The sequence below is a fragment of the Trichosurus vulpecula genome, chromosome 2 (genome assembly GCF_011100635.1).
Source record: "Trichosurus vulpecula isolate mTriVul1 chromosome 2, mTriVul1.pri, whole genome shotgun sequence".
NCBI lineage: Eukaryota > Metazoa > Chordata > Mammalia > Diprotodontia > Phalangeridae > Trichosurus > Trichosurus vulpecula.
Window position 1 is genome coordinate 34,113,280 of NC_050574.1, and position 17,273 is coordinate 34,130,552.

The following is a 17,273-nucleotide window of genomic DNA, read 5'->3' on the forward strand; positions in this document are numbered from 1 at the left end:
GAAGAAAGGAAGGAAGGAAGAGAAAGAAATAAGGAAAGAAAGAAAAAGAAAGAAGGGAAGAAAGAAAGAAATAGGAAAAGAAAGAGAAGAAAGGAAGGAAGAAAGAGAAGAAAGGAAGGAAGGAAGAGAAGAAAGGAAGGAAAAAAGAGAAGAAAGGAAGGAAGAAAGAGAAAAAAAGAAAGGAAGGAGGGAAGGAAGAAAAAAAAAAGAGAGGGGATGGCAAAACAGCTCCTTCTGTCCAGGAGCTCAATCTAAAGGGGAAGACGACATGCAAACAACTGCACAAACAAGATACCAGATAAACTGAAAATCACCAGATTGGACATCACACAGGGCAGGCACTAGAAATAAGAGGGATTGTCCTATAGACGGGGAGATTTTAGCTGGTACTTGAAGGAAGCGGTGAGGAGGGCACGGATTCCCGACAGGTTTCTGTCGGGCGCTAGGAGAGATCCCTGTCAATGCTGTCCTGGGAATGAATTCACTGATGTGGGGAGGACCACGAATGGAGAGAAGGGGACGCAGCCTAAGCCCCCAGGGATAGAAAAACACCGCCCCCATCCCCGTTACTTCCCTGGCTTTGCGCGGAGGTATTCAGGAAAAGAGGGGGGGAACCAGCCGAAGGGGACAATGACCTCCGTCCCCCTCAATTCCTCTTCACACCTGGGGCAAGCCCCGCCCCCCCGGATTCTGGAAAGTCTAGCCTCTAGTCTAGGCCAACACAGACTGGGACTATCTCCTTACCTGTTACGGGAGGTCCGCAGTTAGGCCAGGGGGAGGGGAGACTTGGAGAATGAGAGGAGTGGGGTGGGGGAAGAATGGTGTGGTTCCTCTATGGGCACCACTGAGCCAGGTAGAGGGCTGCGGCTGCCAGACTAGGGGGAAGTGCGCCACCTGCTGTTCCGCGGCTGCAGATGTTCAGCAAATTCAAGAACCCAGGTTTCCCTACCGCCCTTCTAGATAACCCCAACCCACTAAATCTCCTTCCGCAAAGCTATGGCCTGCTAACAGGTGGTGCCCCTCCCGCGTTCTTCGAGTACTGGATTGCCCGAGGAAGGGGCTATGGACCCAAACATCCCTGTTTGAGAGCCTGCAGGAACAGAGAAATAACCCACCCCACCCCCAGCAATCAGCCAAGCAGTAAACATTTCTGAAAGGCCTACTGTGTGCCAGAGACTGTGCTGAGCACCACCATCACCACCCCTCCCCCTCAGGTGTATATGGCCCAGCAATACCCCACCCCAGACTACAGCCTAATTGGGAGAATAGCTTCCCCAAACCTGACCCTCCCGGGGCCTGGGGGGACTCATAGGACTTAGAACTAACGGGGACTCCACCCCAAGTCCAGGACCACAGGCACTGCTCCTCAATGCCCCACCCAACGGCGTGCCAGGAGAATGACCCTATAGTCCTAGACCCCAGGGGGTTGGGCTGAGTTAGGAAGGGGGGGGTAGTGTGGGAAGAGATCCCTGGGTGGACGTCCCTCACCCCTAGCTCGAAGCTGCCCCCTGCTCCTCCAGGACTGGTTTCCCTTTAGCTATTTCCCGAAGGATTGCCTACACCCACTTGTCCTTCAGGGACCTATCTTGGCACTGGTCCCACCCCCATCCCATCCATTTTCCCAGGGGCAGGTACAGCAGCCACTGCCTCCTTCCCCACCCCCACCCCAAAACCCTCTGGGGCATCTTTTTCTATATTTCTCTCCCTAGAGCAGCCAGTGACAGCAGAGGTAACTCTGAGAGAATGTATTATCCCACTAAGTGATTCTGTCTCCCAATTAATCCAGGTTTGGATCGATCGGGGAGGGGGAGGGGAGCAGTTAGATGTCTTCCTGGAATGGACCCCAGGCAGCTTGGCAGATGCTTTTTGTATAGAAGAAGCTTGGGCATGAAGCCAGGGTGCCTCTCCCCATGCAGGGTTTTCTCCCACACAGAGAGAGAAGGGTCCACACAGAACCCTGAGGCCTATATAGTGTCCACAGCCTAGTTGGGTCCGAGAGCAGACACAACTAGGCTGGAGGGAGAAATTATCCTTACCCCTGAGTGTAGCTCAGGGCTGCTCCCTAAACTATTCACTGCCTTCCATCCACCATCCCCTTCTGGTAGGGGCAATGTGAGCCCCTGTGCCCCAAGGAGGGGAGGGGCTGCTGATAACAACTCCTGCCCTGGACTGTCTCTAGACATGAAGAGGGGATGGAGGAGAAAGATAATCCATTTCAACTGAGACGGGGAGGGGGGTCCCTCTCATGCAACTCAAAGTTGGGGAAACAGAACCAGAAAGAGTACTACCCCTCTGGACCAATGCAAGCCTCTGCACCTGGACTCCCTGGGGGCGAGAGGAGCAGCGCCCCCAAGCCAAAACTCTGGCTCCCCACACTGCACTGCGGGCTCCACTCAGATCCATGAATCTTCTCTCCCCACCCTCTGTCACTGGTCTTTAATGATGCTGACTCAGGAGCTGGCTCCCCTCGAGCACACGCACATAGACACTCCCCCCTCCCCCTCCCCAACTCATTTGGGAAATTGGTTTGAAAGAAAGAGAAAAATGATGGAGAAGAGAAGAGAGAGTGTGGGCAGGAGAAGGGAGACCCTCAGCAGGGTCTTAGGGAGTCCTTACTCCCTTCTATAAGGAAAGCAGGCAGAGAGATGAAGGTCAGGTGTGTCCCCCCAGTCCCAAGGACCAGGGCTTCGGTTTGGGGCTCAGGAAACTCATCCCTTTCTAGGGCTCCATGTGCCTTGGTCCCTCCATTCCTCACCCCCCCCAGCCCAGCCCAGGAGCTCCCCTGCAGCCTGGCACTGCCTTCTGCCCACTCACACCCGCCTCATAATTAACTGGAGAGGTCTGAGCCTCTGCCAAGAGCTGACCATGCAGATGGGGGAGAGGATAGGATCCAGCTGTGCCTGCCCTGGGGGCAGAGGGGACACAGCTTCCCTCAGCCCCTCCCCAGACTCCCCAACAAACATCTGGGTCAATGATTCCCCTTCCCAATCCAGATGTGGCTAGCCCTGCCTCCAGTCATGCAGACTTCCCCTACCCAAGAGTAGCCACAGAGGAAGCAAAGAGAAGGCAGCCCCCACTCCCCATCCTGATCTCAAGTTTTCAGGCCAGACCAATGGGAAGCTTCCCCGTACAGATCCTGGGGGAAAGGGGAGCCCTAAGAGGCTTCAGGCGGAGTACATTCCCACCGGAAAGGGTGGGGAAAGGAAGAGGATGCCCTTGGTGTTTTCATTGCCGTCTTAGAGCTGACCAGAAGTAGGATGGAGACACACACACACACACACACACACACCCCTACCTAACCTGACTCATCAAACACAGTCAAGCCCTGAGCGAGAACCCAAGAGTGGGACAGGCCCTGTCTGACCTTGGGCCTGGTGCCGGATGGTGGTAAGGTGGGTAGGAAAGACTCCCTCTAATCAGCTTCCCAGGAGCTTCAGCTCTCGGCAGCCTTGAGATGGGTGGGGGGGAGCAGTCAGGGAAGGTTTCTGAGACAGCCCTGCCTCCCCTGAACACACTGGTCCAGAGACAGGCTCTTGGGCCTCAAAGCTGTAGGTGGGCAGTGGGCAGTGGGCCTCAGGCTCCCAGCCTGAAGTCAGGGACCCAAACCAGCCACCAGCCTCACTACCTCAAAGGCCTCTTCCGTGCCCGCCCAAGGTTTGGATAGATTTCTTCTCCTTGTCACAGGCTCCAGAAGGAGAAAGATGAGGTTACTATGTATTATGGAATCCAAAAGACATTCTTAAGTCACTAGCAAGGCCCCTGTCTGTCGATCCTAGCTTTCCCGTCCTCATCCCTTTCCATGGTGCCCACCCTAGTACAACCTTTCATGTCCCCTAGTGCTCTTCCTGTTTCAGTGATCCTCCCACCCCACTCACAACTACTTTTTTGTAAATCTACCAGATTGGTCTTGCCTCTGTATATATCTGGTTATGGAACTCCTCAGCTCACCAGTCTTCCCTGGCTCCCCCTTGTCTGCCAAGGAATGCATCAATCCTGTCTTTCAAGAACTTGTCTTAACCTGGGGCCTCCCTACATTTTCAGTCTTATTTCTTGATTCTGGGTGTTCCCAAAAGGTTAAAGCAGCACAAAGACTTTGGGGACCCTTGTCTAACCTCCTCTAATGAATCCTAAACTTTCCCGCCCCTATACCTTTGGCTGAGCTGTGCCCCATGTCTGGAAAAAATTTCCCTTCTCTTAACTTATTCAATTCTTACCTTAATGTTTAAAACCTAAATCAAATACTCTCCCATTCACGAAATGTTTTCTACTTTTCCCTCCAGTGGGTAAAGACCCTTTATTTACACCTCCCTATGCAATTATTATGCAATATGTAATATGTTTGCAATTTAGGCAATTATTATGTGTTATCCTGTACTTTTCCATTTTCTTTTCTGGCACATTTTCTGGTACTACGCAGGAGAATGTAAGTCTGCTAGAGTCAGGGACTCTTTCTCAATCTATGTTTACAAACCAGAGCTAAGCAAGTTTTATTGGTCCAAGCCACATAGTCTTAAGGAGTTAATCTGTGGCATTAAAAAGATGCAACATGCCCTAGGTGACATGGTCAGTGGGACTCAAAGGCAGCACTCGAACCCAGATCTTCCTGAGTCCAGGGCCAGCCATCTACCCACCAAGAACAGAGTTCGGAGAAACCAGGAGGCTCTGGTCCTCCAATGCCCAGGCCCTCACAGCAACTGACCAGCAGTGTCTGCGAGCAGCTGGGCCTTGAGGTCCGGCAAGGAGACAAGGGGGCGGAGAGATGGGGAATCCAACGGATGATTCTGAGGTAGGGTGGGGGTGGCGGTGCTAGACTGGTCTCTCCCTATATCCTGGGAGAGAAATTAGGGAGTTTATTGCCTGTTAATTATACATTTTTTCATCTCCCTACTCTTTTTTCTTTTTTGGAGGCAATTGAGGTTAAGTGACTTGCCCAAGGTCGCACAGCTAGTAAGTGTGTCAAGTGTCTGAGGCTGGATTGGAACTCAGGTCCTCCTGACTCCAGGGCCAGTGCTTTACTCCCTGTGCCACCTAGCTGCTCTCCTCCCTACTCTTAAATAAAAAAAAATCTAGACCCAGCGAAAAATAAAAGCAGAGCTGGGATTCAAACCTAGGTCCTCTGTCTTCAAGTCTGGGGTACAAGATGAAGGAGGCCTGGCTAGGCATTAGTTTGTCTGAAAAAGATCTGGGGGTTTCAGTGGACCACACAGCTCATGAATTAACGGTATGATAGAGTAACCAAAAGAAAATACAATCTTACACTACACAAAGAGAGGCATAGTATCCAGGAAGAAGGAGGTAATGTTGCCCTATAGTGCCTTGGTAAGACCTCAAGTGGAGCATCATGCTCCTTTTAGGAAGAAATGCCATATTGGGGCATGTCCAGAAGAAGGCAACAGGAGCGTTTAAGGGCCTCCAGAGCAGAACTGAAATAGGCAACATCCCCCTACACACACACACACACACACACACACAGTTACTGAGTGCCTACTGTGTGCTAGGCACCACACACACAAGCCATTATTGAGTGCCTACTGTGTGCTAGGTGCCACACACATTATTACTGAGTGCCTACTGTGTGCTAGGCACCATGCCAAGAGTGGAGGATATGAATATATTGGGAGCAGTTTGCTGCCATTTGTTTGCTCCCCATGGCCACTTCCAGGGTCCCCTGCTGCCTCCATCACTCAGTAACCTCTTCTTGTTTGAGGTCCATGATTTTCAGTTCATCCAATCAAAATCCTGGTAGCTGCATTCTCCACCCTCCCCCTCCCCAGGTCACTCCCTACTTCCTTCTTCAGTGAGTCCAGTAGCAGGCTCAGAATTTTCCTCTTCTCCCCCACTCTTGCCCTTGTTCTAGGGAACCTCAACAGAACATTGACTCTCCTTCAAACACCTTGACCACGCAGTTCCTCATCTGCTCTCCTGTGAGTTTCTCCTCCACCCCGTCCAGCTGCACCTAAAGATGGTCAAACCTTAGATCTTGCCATCACCCACAATGCACCACCTCCATGTTCAAGAACTCAGAATCCTCTGATCTGGCCATAATCTCTTAACTTTTCATCTCTCCCTTTTGTCTTCCCTTTCAAAACCCTGCTCTTCGTCCCCACTGTAACCAACAATCCCTGGATCCCTCAGTTCTCTCCCAGGCCATCTCCCCTGCACCAACCACTCTCTCCTCTTCTCCCCAGCTTCACCCCTTCAACTCTCCACCGTCTTCTTCTCTTGAATCTCTAGCCCCCTTATCATATCCCCAATTAAACCCAGCCAAGCCTCAGCTTTGGGTCACTCCTAACATTTATCACCTTTGCTCCTACACACATACAGCTGAACAAAGATGAAGAAAATTGCACGACCATTCTAACTGGGTCCACCATCAATTTAAGTTCCAGAATCTCACCTGGGCCCTCACTGCCACTGGGTGATCCTCCCTTATCAGCTCTCCTCCTCTCTCTGGCAGCTCTTCCAAAGCTTCCCATCCCCCCTCAAACCTCCCATGGCTCCCCCTCCCTTCACTCTCTCAGCTGAGAATCTTGCTTCATACTTTACAGAAAAGCTTGAGACCATCTCTGTGAGCTTTCTCTTCTCCTCTTCCTCATCTCCCATCACCCAGGTGCCTCCTTCTTCACCCCAGTCTCACTTGATGAGGTAGCCTCCCCCCTTCCCAAGGCTGACTCCTCTACTGGTTCAAGTGGTCCCATTCCATCTCCTCTCCTCCAACATCGCCCCATCTGACATCTCCACTTCTCCACTCTTTCATTCATTCTCAATCCCTCTCCCTCCCCCTCCCCACATCCGTTTGAGCTGTTATCAATGCCTGTCAATTTTACAACATCTCTCAAACACACCCCTTTTTCTCCTCTGACATTCTCTCCACCCCCACCCCTCTTGCAGGCTTCCATTAGGTCACACATCAATTGTGCAATAACCTTGGTGGGGGGGGGGTCTGCCTGCCTCAGGCCTCTCCCCCCTCCAATCCTTCCTCCATTCAGCCACCAAGAGATTTCCCTAAAGCTCAGGTCCAATCATATCACCCACCACCCACCACCCACTCAGTAAATGCCAGTGGTTCCCTATATCCTCCAGGAATAAACACAAAAACATGTGTTTGGCTTTCAAAGCCCTCCATAGCGTGGTCCCCTTCTACTTTTCCAGTCTTCTTACACCTTACCCCCTTCCACATACTCTGTGATCCAGTGACACCGGCCTCCTGGGCATTTCAGGAACGAGACCCTCCATCTCTCAGCTCCGGGTATTCTCTCTGCTTCTCCCCCATGCCTGGAAAGCTCCCCCTCCTCCCCACTGACTCCTGACCCCCCCTAGCTAAAATCCCACCTTCTCCAGGATGCCTTCCCCAATTCCTCTTCATTCCAGGGTATTCCCCTTATAAATCACCCCCTATAGATCCTGCTATAGCCTGCTTTGTATATATTTGTTTGTTTGCTGTTTCCCCCATTCCATCGTAAGCTCCTCAAGGGCAGGCTCTGTCTTTTGCCTCTTTGTATCCCTAGCACTTAGCACAGTGCCTGGCACATAGTAGGCACTTCATAAATGATTGTTGATTGATTGATTTCATGTTAATTCTTTTCATGCAATCTAAATTTCAGTCAAGAAGTCAAGTCTTGCTGTTCCGTGAACTCAACGCTCATCTCCGGCGTTCAGGTCTGTTTGTTTCCTGCAGCTGGAACTCACACCCTCCTTGGTTCTATCTCTCAGTCTCTAGCTTCCAGAGGTCCCACCTCCTACAAGGAAGCCTTTCTTCCTCCTGATGGCTCTTAGCGCTTCTCCTTCTTCAGATTATTTTCTATTTGCTTATATGTTATACCCCCCACCCCACAGAAGGCAAATGCCTTGAGATAAAAGGACTTGAGATAGAAGGTAGATGCCTTGCACATCACAGAACCCTGTTTATTAAATTAAATACCTTTGTTGGGGAGGGACTTGGGTACCCCTTAAGCTTAGAAAGAAAAAATGAGCCCCCTACCTCCCTCCCCTTCTGGGGGAAGAAAGGAGGGGAAAACAAAGTCTGGAGAACAAGAGGCAGGTTTTCTCCTTTATTAACATTCATTATTGACAGTTGGATCCAGACACTCAAGACAGGGAGCTTGCCAGGGCAAGGGTCAGGACCTAGGAGAGGAGTCAAGACCCAGGGGAATGGGGAATGGCAGGTCAATAGGGGAGCATCAACCCAAATCTCAAACCCCCACACTTTATCCATCCCACCGCAAGAGCCAGAGGAAAGTCACATCAAAGAGCCAAGAGAATGACAAGGCCCCCCAATACACACATACGTTCCCTTCTACACCAGTGGGTCCCTAGGATCCTTTCCCTCCAACCCCTCCACGAAGCCGCAGGTTCATCTGGATGGTGCACAGCGGGCTGAGGCCATGGTCTCCCAAGTGGTCATCGTCCTCCATGGGCTTCCCCTCAAAGCTGAGCCAGAATTGGTTCACGTTGACCCTCTCCCTCTCCTGTACCATCTGCTTGAGCTGGGCCACAGTCTGGCTCAGTTGGATGCAGTAGGAGTTGGGGGTGGTGTCTCTCCGCACCAGGATATCCATGGACTGGTCTTGCTCCACCACCAGCAGCAGCACATCTCCAGTCTTCAACTTGTACTGGGAGAGGAGATCCTTGTTTAGCAGTCGCTCCCCTCCTTCTGTGACCAGCCGCTGAGCATATGTCGGCACACTGGCCTGCGCAGCGATCCGTTTCTTCAGTTGTGTGACAGTGAGGTGGCCTTCTGCCTTCACTGAGTATTCCACTCCAGTGATCATCTTCACCCTCAGATACAGGCTCTGCAAGAGAAGAGACAACACAGTAGGCACTCAGTTCTATGGAAAGAAGATTGGATTTGGTGTCAGATAACATGAGTTTCCTGCCTTTGTCACCTACTACCTGGGTGATCTCTAGTGATTTAGGCAGCTGGGTGGGGCAGTGGGTAGAGAGGCCAGAAGACTTGAGTTCAAATCCAGCCTCAGTGGCTTATTTAGCTGTGTGATCTTGGCAGGGGCGGGGGGGGGGGGGGGGACTCAGCCTCAGTTTCCACATCTGTAACATGGGGATCATAACCTACCTGCCAGGGCTGTTGTAAAGATAAAATGAAATGACATTTGTAAAGTGCTTTGTAAACCTTGATGTACTCTGGAAGTGGGAGCTATTTGTTGTTACTGAGCCCCTTAACCTCTCCAGGCTTCCGTCTTCTCTGTAAAATGGAAAGATTGGACTAGATGGCCCAGGGGCCTCTCCCAGCCCTAAACCTAAAACCCTTCGAGCCCCTTGTCACATCCCTGTGAAAGCAAAATGGGAGCAGAGGCTGAGGATTCTCTGGAAGTCACTCAGTCCTCATCAGGCTGCTCCTCAACCTGGACAATTAGTGACAGGAGCCTTAGATTTCAATCTCTCTCCATCTCTCTGTCTCTGTCTGTCTGTCTGTCTGTCTGTCTCTCTCTCTCTCTCTCTCACACACACACACACACACACACACACACACACACACACACCTGCCACATCTTGCCTTATAGTTATCTGACCCCTCTCCCTCTGGTGGGTTAGGGAGGAATACAGTGACTGGGGAGGGTGGTGCATGGGACTCTGCACAGAAGACCTCAGTGACAGCTCCTCCTGGCTTTGGAGTGAGGGGTCCAGGGTTCAAATCCCACTTCCAATCCTTACTAGCTGTGTGGCTTTTCTCAAATTACTTCATGTGTCCAGGTTAGCCTTTCCTCATCTGTAAAATAAAGGGCTTGGACTAGGTGGGCTCTAAGGTCTGAAACCACATTCAATAGTAACCTATAGGACTGTAACCAATCCTAGCCTAGACTAGCCCAGCCCAAGCTAGCTAAGCCTAATCTAGCCTGACCTAGCCTATCCTACTTTATCTAATCAGGGAGCAAGAGACAGACAGAAGGTGAGAGATGTGGGAGGAAAGGAAGTGGAGAGAGAGGAGGGGAAAGGGGGGAGGGGGAGAAAGGGAAGGAGATGGAGAGAAGGAGAAAGGGGAGGAGGAAGAGAGGGAGAGAAAGACAGAAACATAAGGAGAGAGAGAGGGGGAAGGAAAGGAGTGAGAGAGGGGGGAGAGAGGAGGAGAGACAGAGGCAGGGGGAGAGAGTGAGTGGAAGGGAGGGAGAGAGAGAAGGAGAGAAAGAGAGAGAGAAGGAAGAGGAGAGGGGGGATAAAGAGAGAAGGAAGAGGAGGGAGGGAGGAAGGAAAGGAGAGAGAGAAAAGGAGAGAGAGGGGAGAGAAGTGGGAGGAGAGAAAGGGAATAGAGAGAGAAAAGGAGAAAAAGAGAGAGGGAGAGAGAAGGAGAGAGAGAGGGTGGGGAGAGAGAGAAGGAGAAGGAGAGAAAGAGAGAGAGAAGGAGAAAGAGAGGAGGGGGGGAAGAGAGATGGAAAGAGGAGAGAGAAAAAGAGAGTGGATAGAAAGAGAAGGAGGGGAGAGTAAGGAAGGGAGAGAGAAAGAGAGAGATAGGGATAGAGAGAGAGGAGAAAAGAGAGAGAGGGAGAGAGGAGGACGAGGAGGAGAGAGGGGGACAGAGAAAGGGAGAGAGAGAGAAGGAGGGGGATGGAAGGGAGGGAGAGAGAGAAGGAGAGAAAGAAGGAGAGAGAAAGAAGGAGGGAGGGAAGAGAGGAGAGAGAAAAAGGAGATGGGAGAGGAAAGGAGGGAGAAGGAGAGAGGGGGAGAAGGAGAGGAGAGAGAGCAAAGGAGGTGGGGAGAGAGAAGAGGAGAGAAACAGAAAAAGAGAGATGCAATCTCAGTGGCTGTCCATATACTTCTCAGGCAGCAGGTGCAGTGGAAAATGCTGGCTTTGGAGTCAAAAGTCTTGAGTTCTAATCCCACCCTTACCACTTAGTACCTTTGTGACCTTCTGTAGGGAAGAATTTGTCTGAATCCGAGTTTCCTCTTCTGAAATATAAAGTGGTTGACGTAGATAACCTTTAAAGTCCCTTCCAGCTTGAAATCTGGATAGGAGCCTCAACACTACTTGTCTTGTGAATCACAGATTTAAATCTGGAAGGGATATCAGAGGTCACTGAGTCTAATTCCATTTTCCAGATGAAGAAACTGAGGCTTGTGTCCAAGGCCCCTCAAACCATCAGTGTCCTCCTTCAGCAAGTAGAAGTCTAGGTCAAGCATTCTTATCCTCATTTTATTGACAAGAAAGCCAAAGCTTGAATTCAGAGAGCCCTAGGAAGACTTGGGCAGTGACGCAGATGAAGAAAGCAGACTTCAACAACCCAAAGGAGGACATCAGACTCAGATGGACTGTAATGAACACTCTGGTCCCTGGACAACAGAGGGGGAATAAATGGCACACCTTGCTACTCTTGGGAGGAAGATCAGGGCTGGGGAGGAGGTGGCTGACCTCACTGTTGTTCCCTGTTAGAAGTAAGGAAGAATAAAACAGGAAAGGAGTGTAATATAGAGGAGTAGGGAGATAACAACAATAGGGGGAAAAAGGTAAACTGAGGCCCAGGGGGATGATGCCTCCTGGGGCTCCCACCTTACCATAGCTGCAGATCTTGGGCCAGGCTGGAGCTCAGGCTTTGGGGGTTGCTTCCTCTCTCCCTGCCCGGTCACTGACTCTGTGACAGCCTCTGACTCCTTTTATATGCCGGCACCAGCTTTGCACAAAACAAGGGGTGGACTCACAGACACACAAGTCTGGAAACTGAAACTCCGTCACAGATCGCAGGTTTCTTCAGTTTCGCTTTCCCTTCTCAGCTGTTTCCATACTGGAGGCAGAAACAAAACTCAGCTCTAAGGGTGGAAATCACTAGAATGATCGAGTCTGTCAGACTTCCCCCCATGAAGGAGCTTCGGCAGGGCTGTGGGGAGGAAAGAGACTTGGCTAGGGCTGGCAAGGTGTGATCCCCACCCCCACCCCGGAGCCCCCAGAATGGCTCGGGGCTCCCCCGCCCCTAAATGCAGAAATTCTCCTTCGGACCTCCTTCTCTCATCTGGTCTGCTCTACGTGGCCTTTCCTGGGGCATTTGGAGAAAGGGGAACTGGATTCTGCAATCTTGCTTGAGCCTACTGCTGCCTCAGCTTCCTCAACTGTAAAGTGAAGTGGACCCCCAGGGTTTCTTCCTGCTCTAAACCTATGATGAATGAAGTAAAAAAGCATTAATTAAGCACTAATTGTATACCAAGCCCTGTGCCATCCTAACTTGGTAGTTTATTACGTGTGTGACTTGGGATGAGTCACCCAAATGAAGAAGTCAGACCAGATGCCTTCTGAAGTACCTTCCAGCTCTGAATCTGTGAGCCCATAGTAGTTCAAACACCAGCTTTGTCCCTTGCCACCTCAGCTATGACTATGTCTATGATTTCTAAATAGTAATAATAGCTAACATTTACACGGCGCTCACACTGCGCTAAATGCTTTACAGATATGATCTTGTTTGATCCTCAAAACAACCCTGGGACTTAGGGGCTATGATTACACCCATTTTATAGGTGAGGAAACTGAGGCATACAGAGGTTAAGTGACTTGCCCAGGGTCACACACAGTTAGGATGTGTCTGAAGCTGGATTTTGAACTCAAGGCTTCGGGGTTCCAGTCCCAGCATTCTAGGTGAGATACTACCTGTGAGACCTTAGGCAATTCACTTTGACTTCTCTGTTCCTCAGCTTCTTCAACTTTAAAGTAAGGGCCCCTTCCAGAATCTAAGAGCTAGATTTGGAGTCTGAAGACCTGAGTTCAAATCTTACCCCTGCCACTTTCTACCTGCCTGACCTTGGGAAAGTCACAATCTCTTCAGTTTCCTCATTTGCAAATCACGGGGGTGAAACTAGCTGGCCCCTCTGGTCCCTAATCTATGTCTAAATCTATTATGAATGGCTAAATGAATGAAAAATCATTTCTCAAGTACCTGCCATGCTATGATCGAGATTTGGAGTTAGAAAACCTGGATTCAAATCCTAGCTCTATCGCTTATGCCCCATGTGACCTCAGCAAGTCGCTTTCCCTCTCTGGTCCTGTTTCTTTATCTGTAAAACGAGGAGGAAGGACTAATGGTTTCTAAGGTCTCTTCCGGGTGTGCATCTGTGACACTGTGGTCCTGCGAGCCCAGGTGCAGAACTCTTCATTCTGTAAACATGACCCCAGAATTGCTGCTAGTGTTTCTGGGAAGTAGAAATTGGTTCCCATTCACCCCCTCTCCTCTCCCCGCTCCCCACCCCTACCCCCACAGCTCAGCACACAGCTCCCTTGATGGAATTACAGGAAATAAGGTGCAGAAAAGAGAGGTCAGGAGGAATTGGTTTGTTTTTTTCAAAGAACTATGTAAAGACCCTGTTATGTTATCCCTTTATGAAGTTGGGAACTGTAAGGGCAGCTTGACCATTGACCACACTCCTGGCAGTTCAAGACATAGTCAAGGCATGGATCTACTTCACTAACTAGGATCCTGTGGTTCTAACAAAGGAGGAGCTGTCCAGGGTTACCCAGAACAGAGGGTGGGTCAGAGAAAAGTCTTTTTCTCTCTTTTTGACAGCATCAGCTGGGAAATCTTGTGGTACAGCTATTCTAGGGGAGCAACCCCTGCGTAGAAGGGACCCACCATCCCCACCACCCCAACCACCTGCCAAGTTGAAGGGGCATGGTCTCCTAATGGAAAGCCAAGAGCCCAGGAGCTGGATTCCAACATCCCTGGGAATTGAAGCAGCCCTTAGCTGACATCTATCATGCACCTTTGTGGAGAAGGGCTCTGCCATCCCCACCACTCCCACCACCTACAATCAGCTGCCACTGTTGGCCAGATAAGGCAGAAGTGGGCCTCCCTTACCATCAACTCTGCTGTCAGCCCAGCCCCCACAGTCAATATCCGGGGAGCAAGCAGAGTGGAGATGAGACTCATCAGATACCACAGCCTTCACCTACTCAGCAGCCAGAGGTCCCGAAGACCCAGAAAAGAAAACTCTTAGGAGATTGCTAGTTGGGGCAGTGGCTAGACCACCAGCTCTAGAGTCAGGAAGAACTGAGTTCAAATCCAGCCTCAGATACCTTCTAGCTGTATGACCCGGGGCAAGTCACCCCAATTGTCTCCAAAAAAAAGCCTTCATTCTATAGCTTCATAGTACAGCAAAACAAATTCCTATATTGGCCATATCTAAAAACATATATTTCTTTCTGCATTTTAAATTCATTGCCTCTATAGCAGGAAATGAATGGGGTATCTCATTTTCATTCCTTTGGATTGGAGTTTCTCAGAGTTCTAAAGTCTTTGAAGATGTATTTACTCAATAATGTCGTCACTGTATAAGTTGTTCCCCTACTTCTGTTCTCTTCATTCTGCATAGAGGTCTTCCCAGCTTTTTCTGAAAGTTTCACTTTCAGTTTCCAATTTGGGGTCAACATGAAAAATGCTGCTATATATATTTTTGTACATAGGGAACCTTTTGTCCTTTGAATTCGGAGGGGGCAGGGCTCTAGGCCCAGTAGTAGCTTAGCTGGGTCAAGGGTTCTGAACATTTTAGTAACCTTCTGGGCATTGTTCCAAATTGCTTTCCAGAATGGCTGAGCCAATTCCCAGCTCCACCAACAGGGCGGTGTTGTACCTGTTTTCCCATAGCACTTCCAATACGTCATTTTCCTCTCTTGTCATCTTTGCCAATGTGAGGGGTGTGAGGCAGAACCTCGAAGTTTCTTGAATTTAAATTTCCTCTAATCATTAATGATTTTGAGCATTTTTTTCCACTGGGTTGATGACAGGTTGTATTTCTTCAACCAAAAACAACCTCATCGTATCTTTTGACCCTTTATGTATTTGGGAATAGTGTTTGGTCTTAAATTTTTTGATCAGTTCCTTACATATTTTGGTCATAGAGCCTTTATTAGAGAAACTTGCTGCAAAGATCTATTTTCCCTATTACCTATTTCCCCTCTAATTTTTACTACATTGGATTAGTCTGCATAAAAACTTTTAAATTTTATATAATCAAAATTATTCATTTTTTTTCTGTAATCCTCTGTCATCAATTGGGCATGAATTCTTCTGCCATCCACAGATACGAAAGGTACTTTCTTTGCTGCCTCTCTGTGGGCCTCTTGGTGGCACAGTGGATAGAGCTCTGGGCCTGGAGTCAGGAAGATTCATCTTCATGAGTTCAAATGTGACTTCACACACTTACTAGCTGTGTGACCCTGAGCAAGTCACTTAACTCTGTTTGCCTCAGTTTCCTTATCTGTAAAATGAGCCAGAGAAGGAAATGGCAAACCACTCTAGTATCTCTGCCAAGGAAAATCCCAAATGGAGTCATTAGGAGTCAGACATGACTGAAAATGATTAAACAACCACAAGGACTTTTATAACTAGGCCATGTATCCATTTGGAGTTTATCTTAGTATCTGGTGAAAGGTACTAGTCTTTAGGTTTAATCTAGGGTGTAAGGCAGATAATTATTAAATTTCCAGAAACTCTCTCTCTTATAGGTACACATTCCCACCACTCTCTTAGGAAAAATCTATTTTCCCTTTGAATCAAGTTCTTCTCTATCAGTTTCTAACCACATACTGACAGATTTCCCCCAAAGTCATGGTAGATGACCTTTCGTAGCTGCCTCAAGTGACGTAGAAACTCAGATGAACATTTACAGGCGTATGGCTTCCAAATGTAAGCTGTGGCGGTGACAGCTGTGGGCTGAATGTCTTTCCTCTCATATACCATCTCCCACCTGCCAAAGGGGAAATAGAAAATGAGGGGTGCTTGGACTGGCTTTTGGAATAAAGACTCCTGGCTTCCCCAGGCAGTGAGGGCGAATGTAAAGAGGGCCATGAATTAGGTTCTGTGGACCTGACCAGCCAGCTGTCTGAGGTTTCTATCCAATCTGCTCTCTATTCCTCTGGCCAATATCTAGCTACTTCTTTCTGTGTTCAGGTCAGTTGGTCACTCCCACAATCCTCTCTTCCAAACCAAAGACAGTTTTCTCATCATTGTTCCACTCTCCACCTGGTTGGTCAATTCAGAGTCCTGGAGCACCAATCCACCCATCCCCTCCATCTGTCCTGCTACAATCTCTGTCAAGACCACTGCAAACCAAAGAGACCAATGGCCTTCTGGTTCAACTATTACACAACTAGCCTTTGGTCATCCTCTGTCTTAGAGACATTTCTGGAAGACGGATTATACAATCAAGCAATCAATAATCATTTTTTAAGCACTTACTGTATACGTGGTGCTGGGTATACAAATATGAAAGTGACCCAGTGTCTATCCACAAGGAGCTTATATTCTACTGGGAGGATACAACATAGGCTAGCAGGAATGGGTGAACCTGTGGCCTCCAGGTCACATGTGACCCTCTAGATCCTCAAGAGCAGCCCTTTGACTGAATCCAAACTTCACAGAATCCTCAATTTGTTCTGTGAAGTTTGGATTCAGTCAAAGGACCACACTTGAGGACATAGAGGGCCATGCGTGACCTTGAAGCCACAGGTTCCCCACCCCTGGACTAAGGAAAGGAAGGACAATTGTGAAGGAAATCTGAGAAGGCTTCCTGTAGAAAGTGGCAATGGAGTTAAGCCTTAATGGAAGGTAAAGAGAGATGAGCATTTCAGGCACAAGGGACAACCTGGACAAAGACAAGGATGTGGAAAATGGAATAGTCCATTGCTGGAACCACAGGTAGGTCATTTCGGCCAACATGAAGACTATAATAAAGGGAAGACATGTACAATCAGACTAAGAAAGTAGACTAGAGCCAGACTGGATGGGGTTTAAATAGCCAGGTAACTGATCCCTTCAGTTCAGTTGTTTTCGCTGTGTCCAACTCTTCATGACCCCATTTGAGATTTTCTTGGTAAAGATATCAGAGTAGTTTTGCCATTTCCTTCCCCAACTCATTTTTACAGATGAGGAAACTGAGGTAAACAAGGTTAAGTGACTTAAGTGTGTGAGGCCAGATTTGAACTCAGGAAGGCAAGTCCTCCCAATTCCAGGCCCAACACCCTATGCACTATGGTGTCAGCTATCAGCCAGAGAGAGACGATAAGCCAATGCACAGGTAGTATGTCCAGTTTTCAGAATAGCAGAAAGGACAATTTGGCTTATGTGCGTAAGGGCAAGTGATGTGCAATCATTCTGGAAAGATAAATTATACAATATACACATAAATGGGGAAAACCACAAAATAAAATGGGATGTTATGTAATTACAATGACCAACACACTTCACCTTGAAGAAGAGTTGAAAAAAATGTAACTGGTTCCATTCTTTGCCCAGGTGGAGGACTATGGGGATGAGATGTCCCATCTGGTCAGACAACACTGATAGCTT

At 49.0% G+C, this 17,273-nt stretch overlaps 1 protein-coding gene across 1 annotated transcript; it reads right to left on the reverse strand.

Annotated features, from left to right (window-relative positions):
* Positions 1-8,037: 8,037 nt before the first annotated feature.
* Positions 8,038-11,591, reverse strand: ISG15 (ISG15 ubiquitin like modifier). The gene is made up of 2 exons (XM_036746054.1): positions 11,503-11,591; positions 8,038-8,792 (listed from the first exon to the last, which is right to left on the reverse strand). Exons 1-2 carry the CDS (start codon positions 11,503-11,505, stop codon positions 8,313-8,315), a joined length of 483 nt encoding a protein of 160 aa, XP_036601949.1. The 5' UTR covers positions 11,506-11,591; the 3' UTR covers positions 8,038-8,312.
* Positions 11,592-17,273: the final 5,682 nt, after the last annotated feature.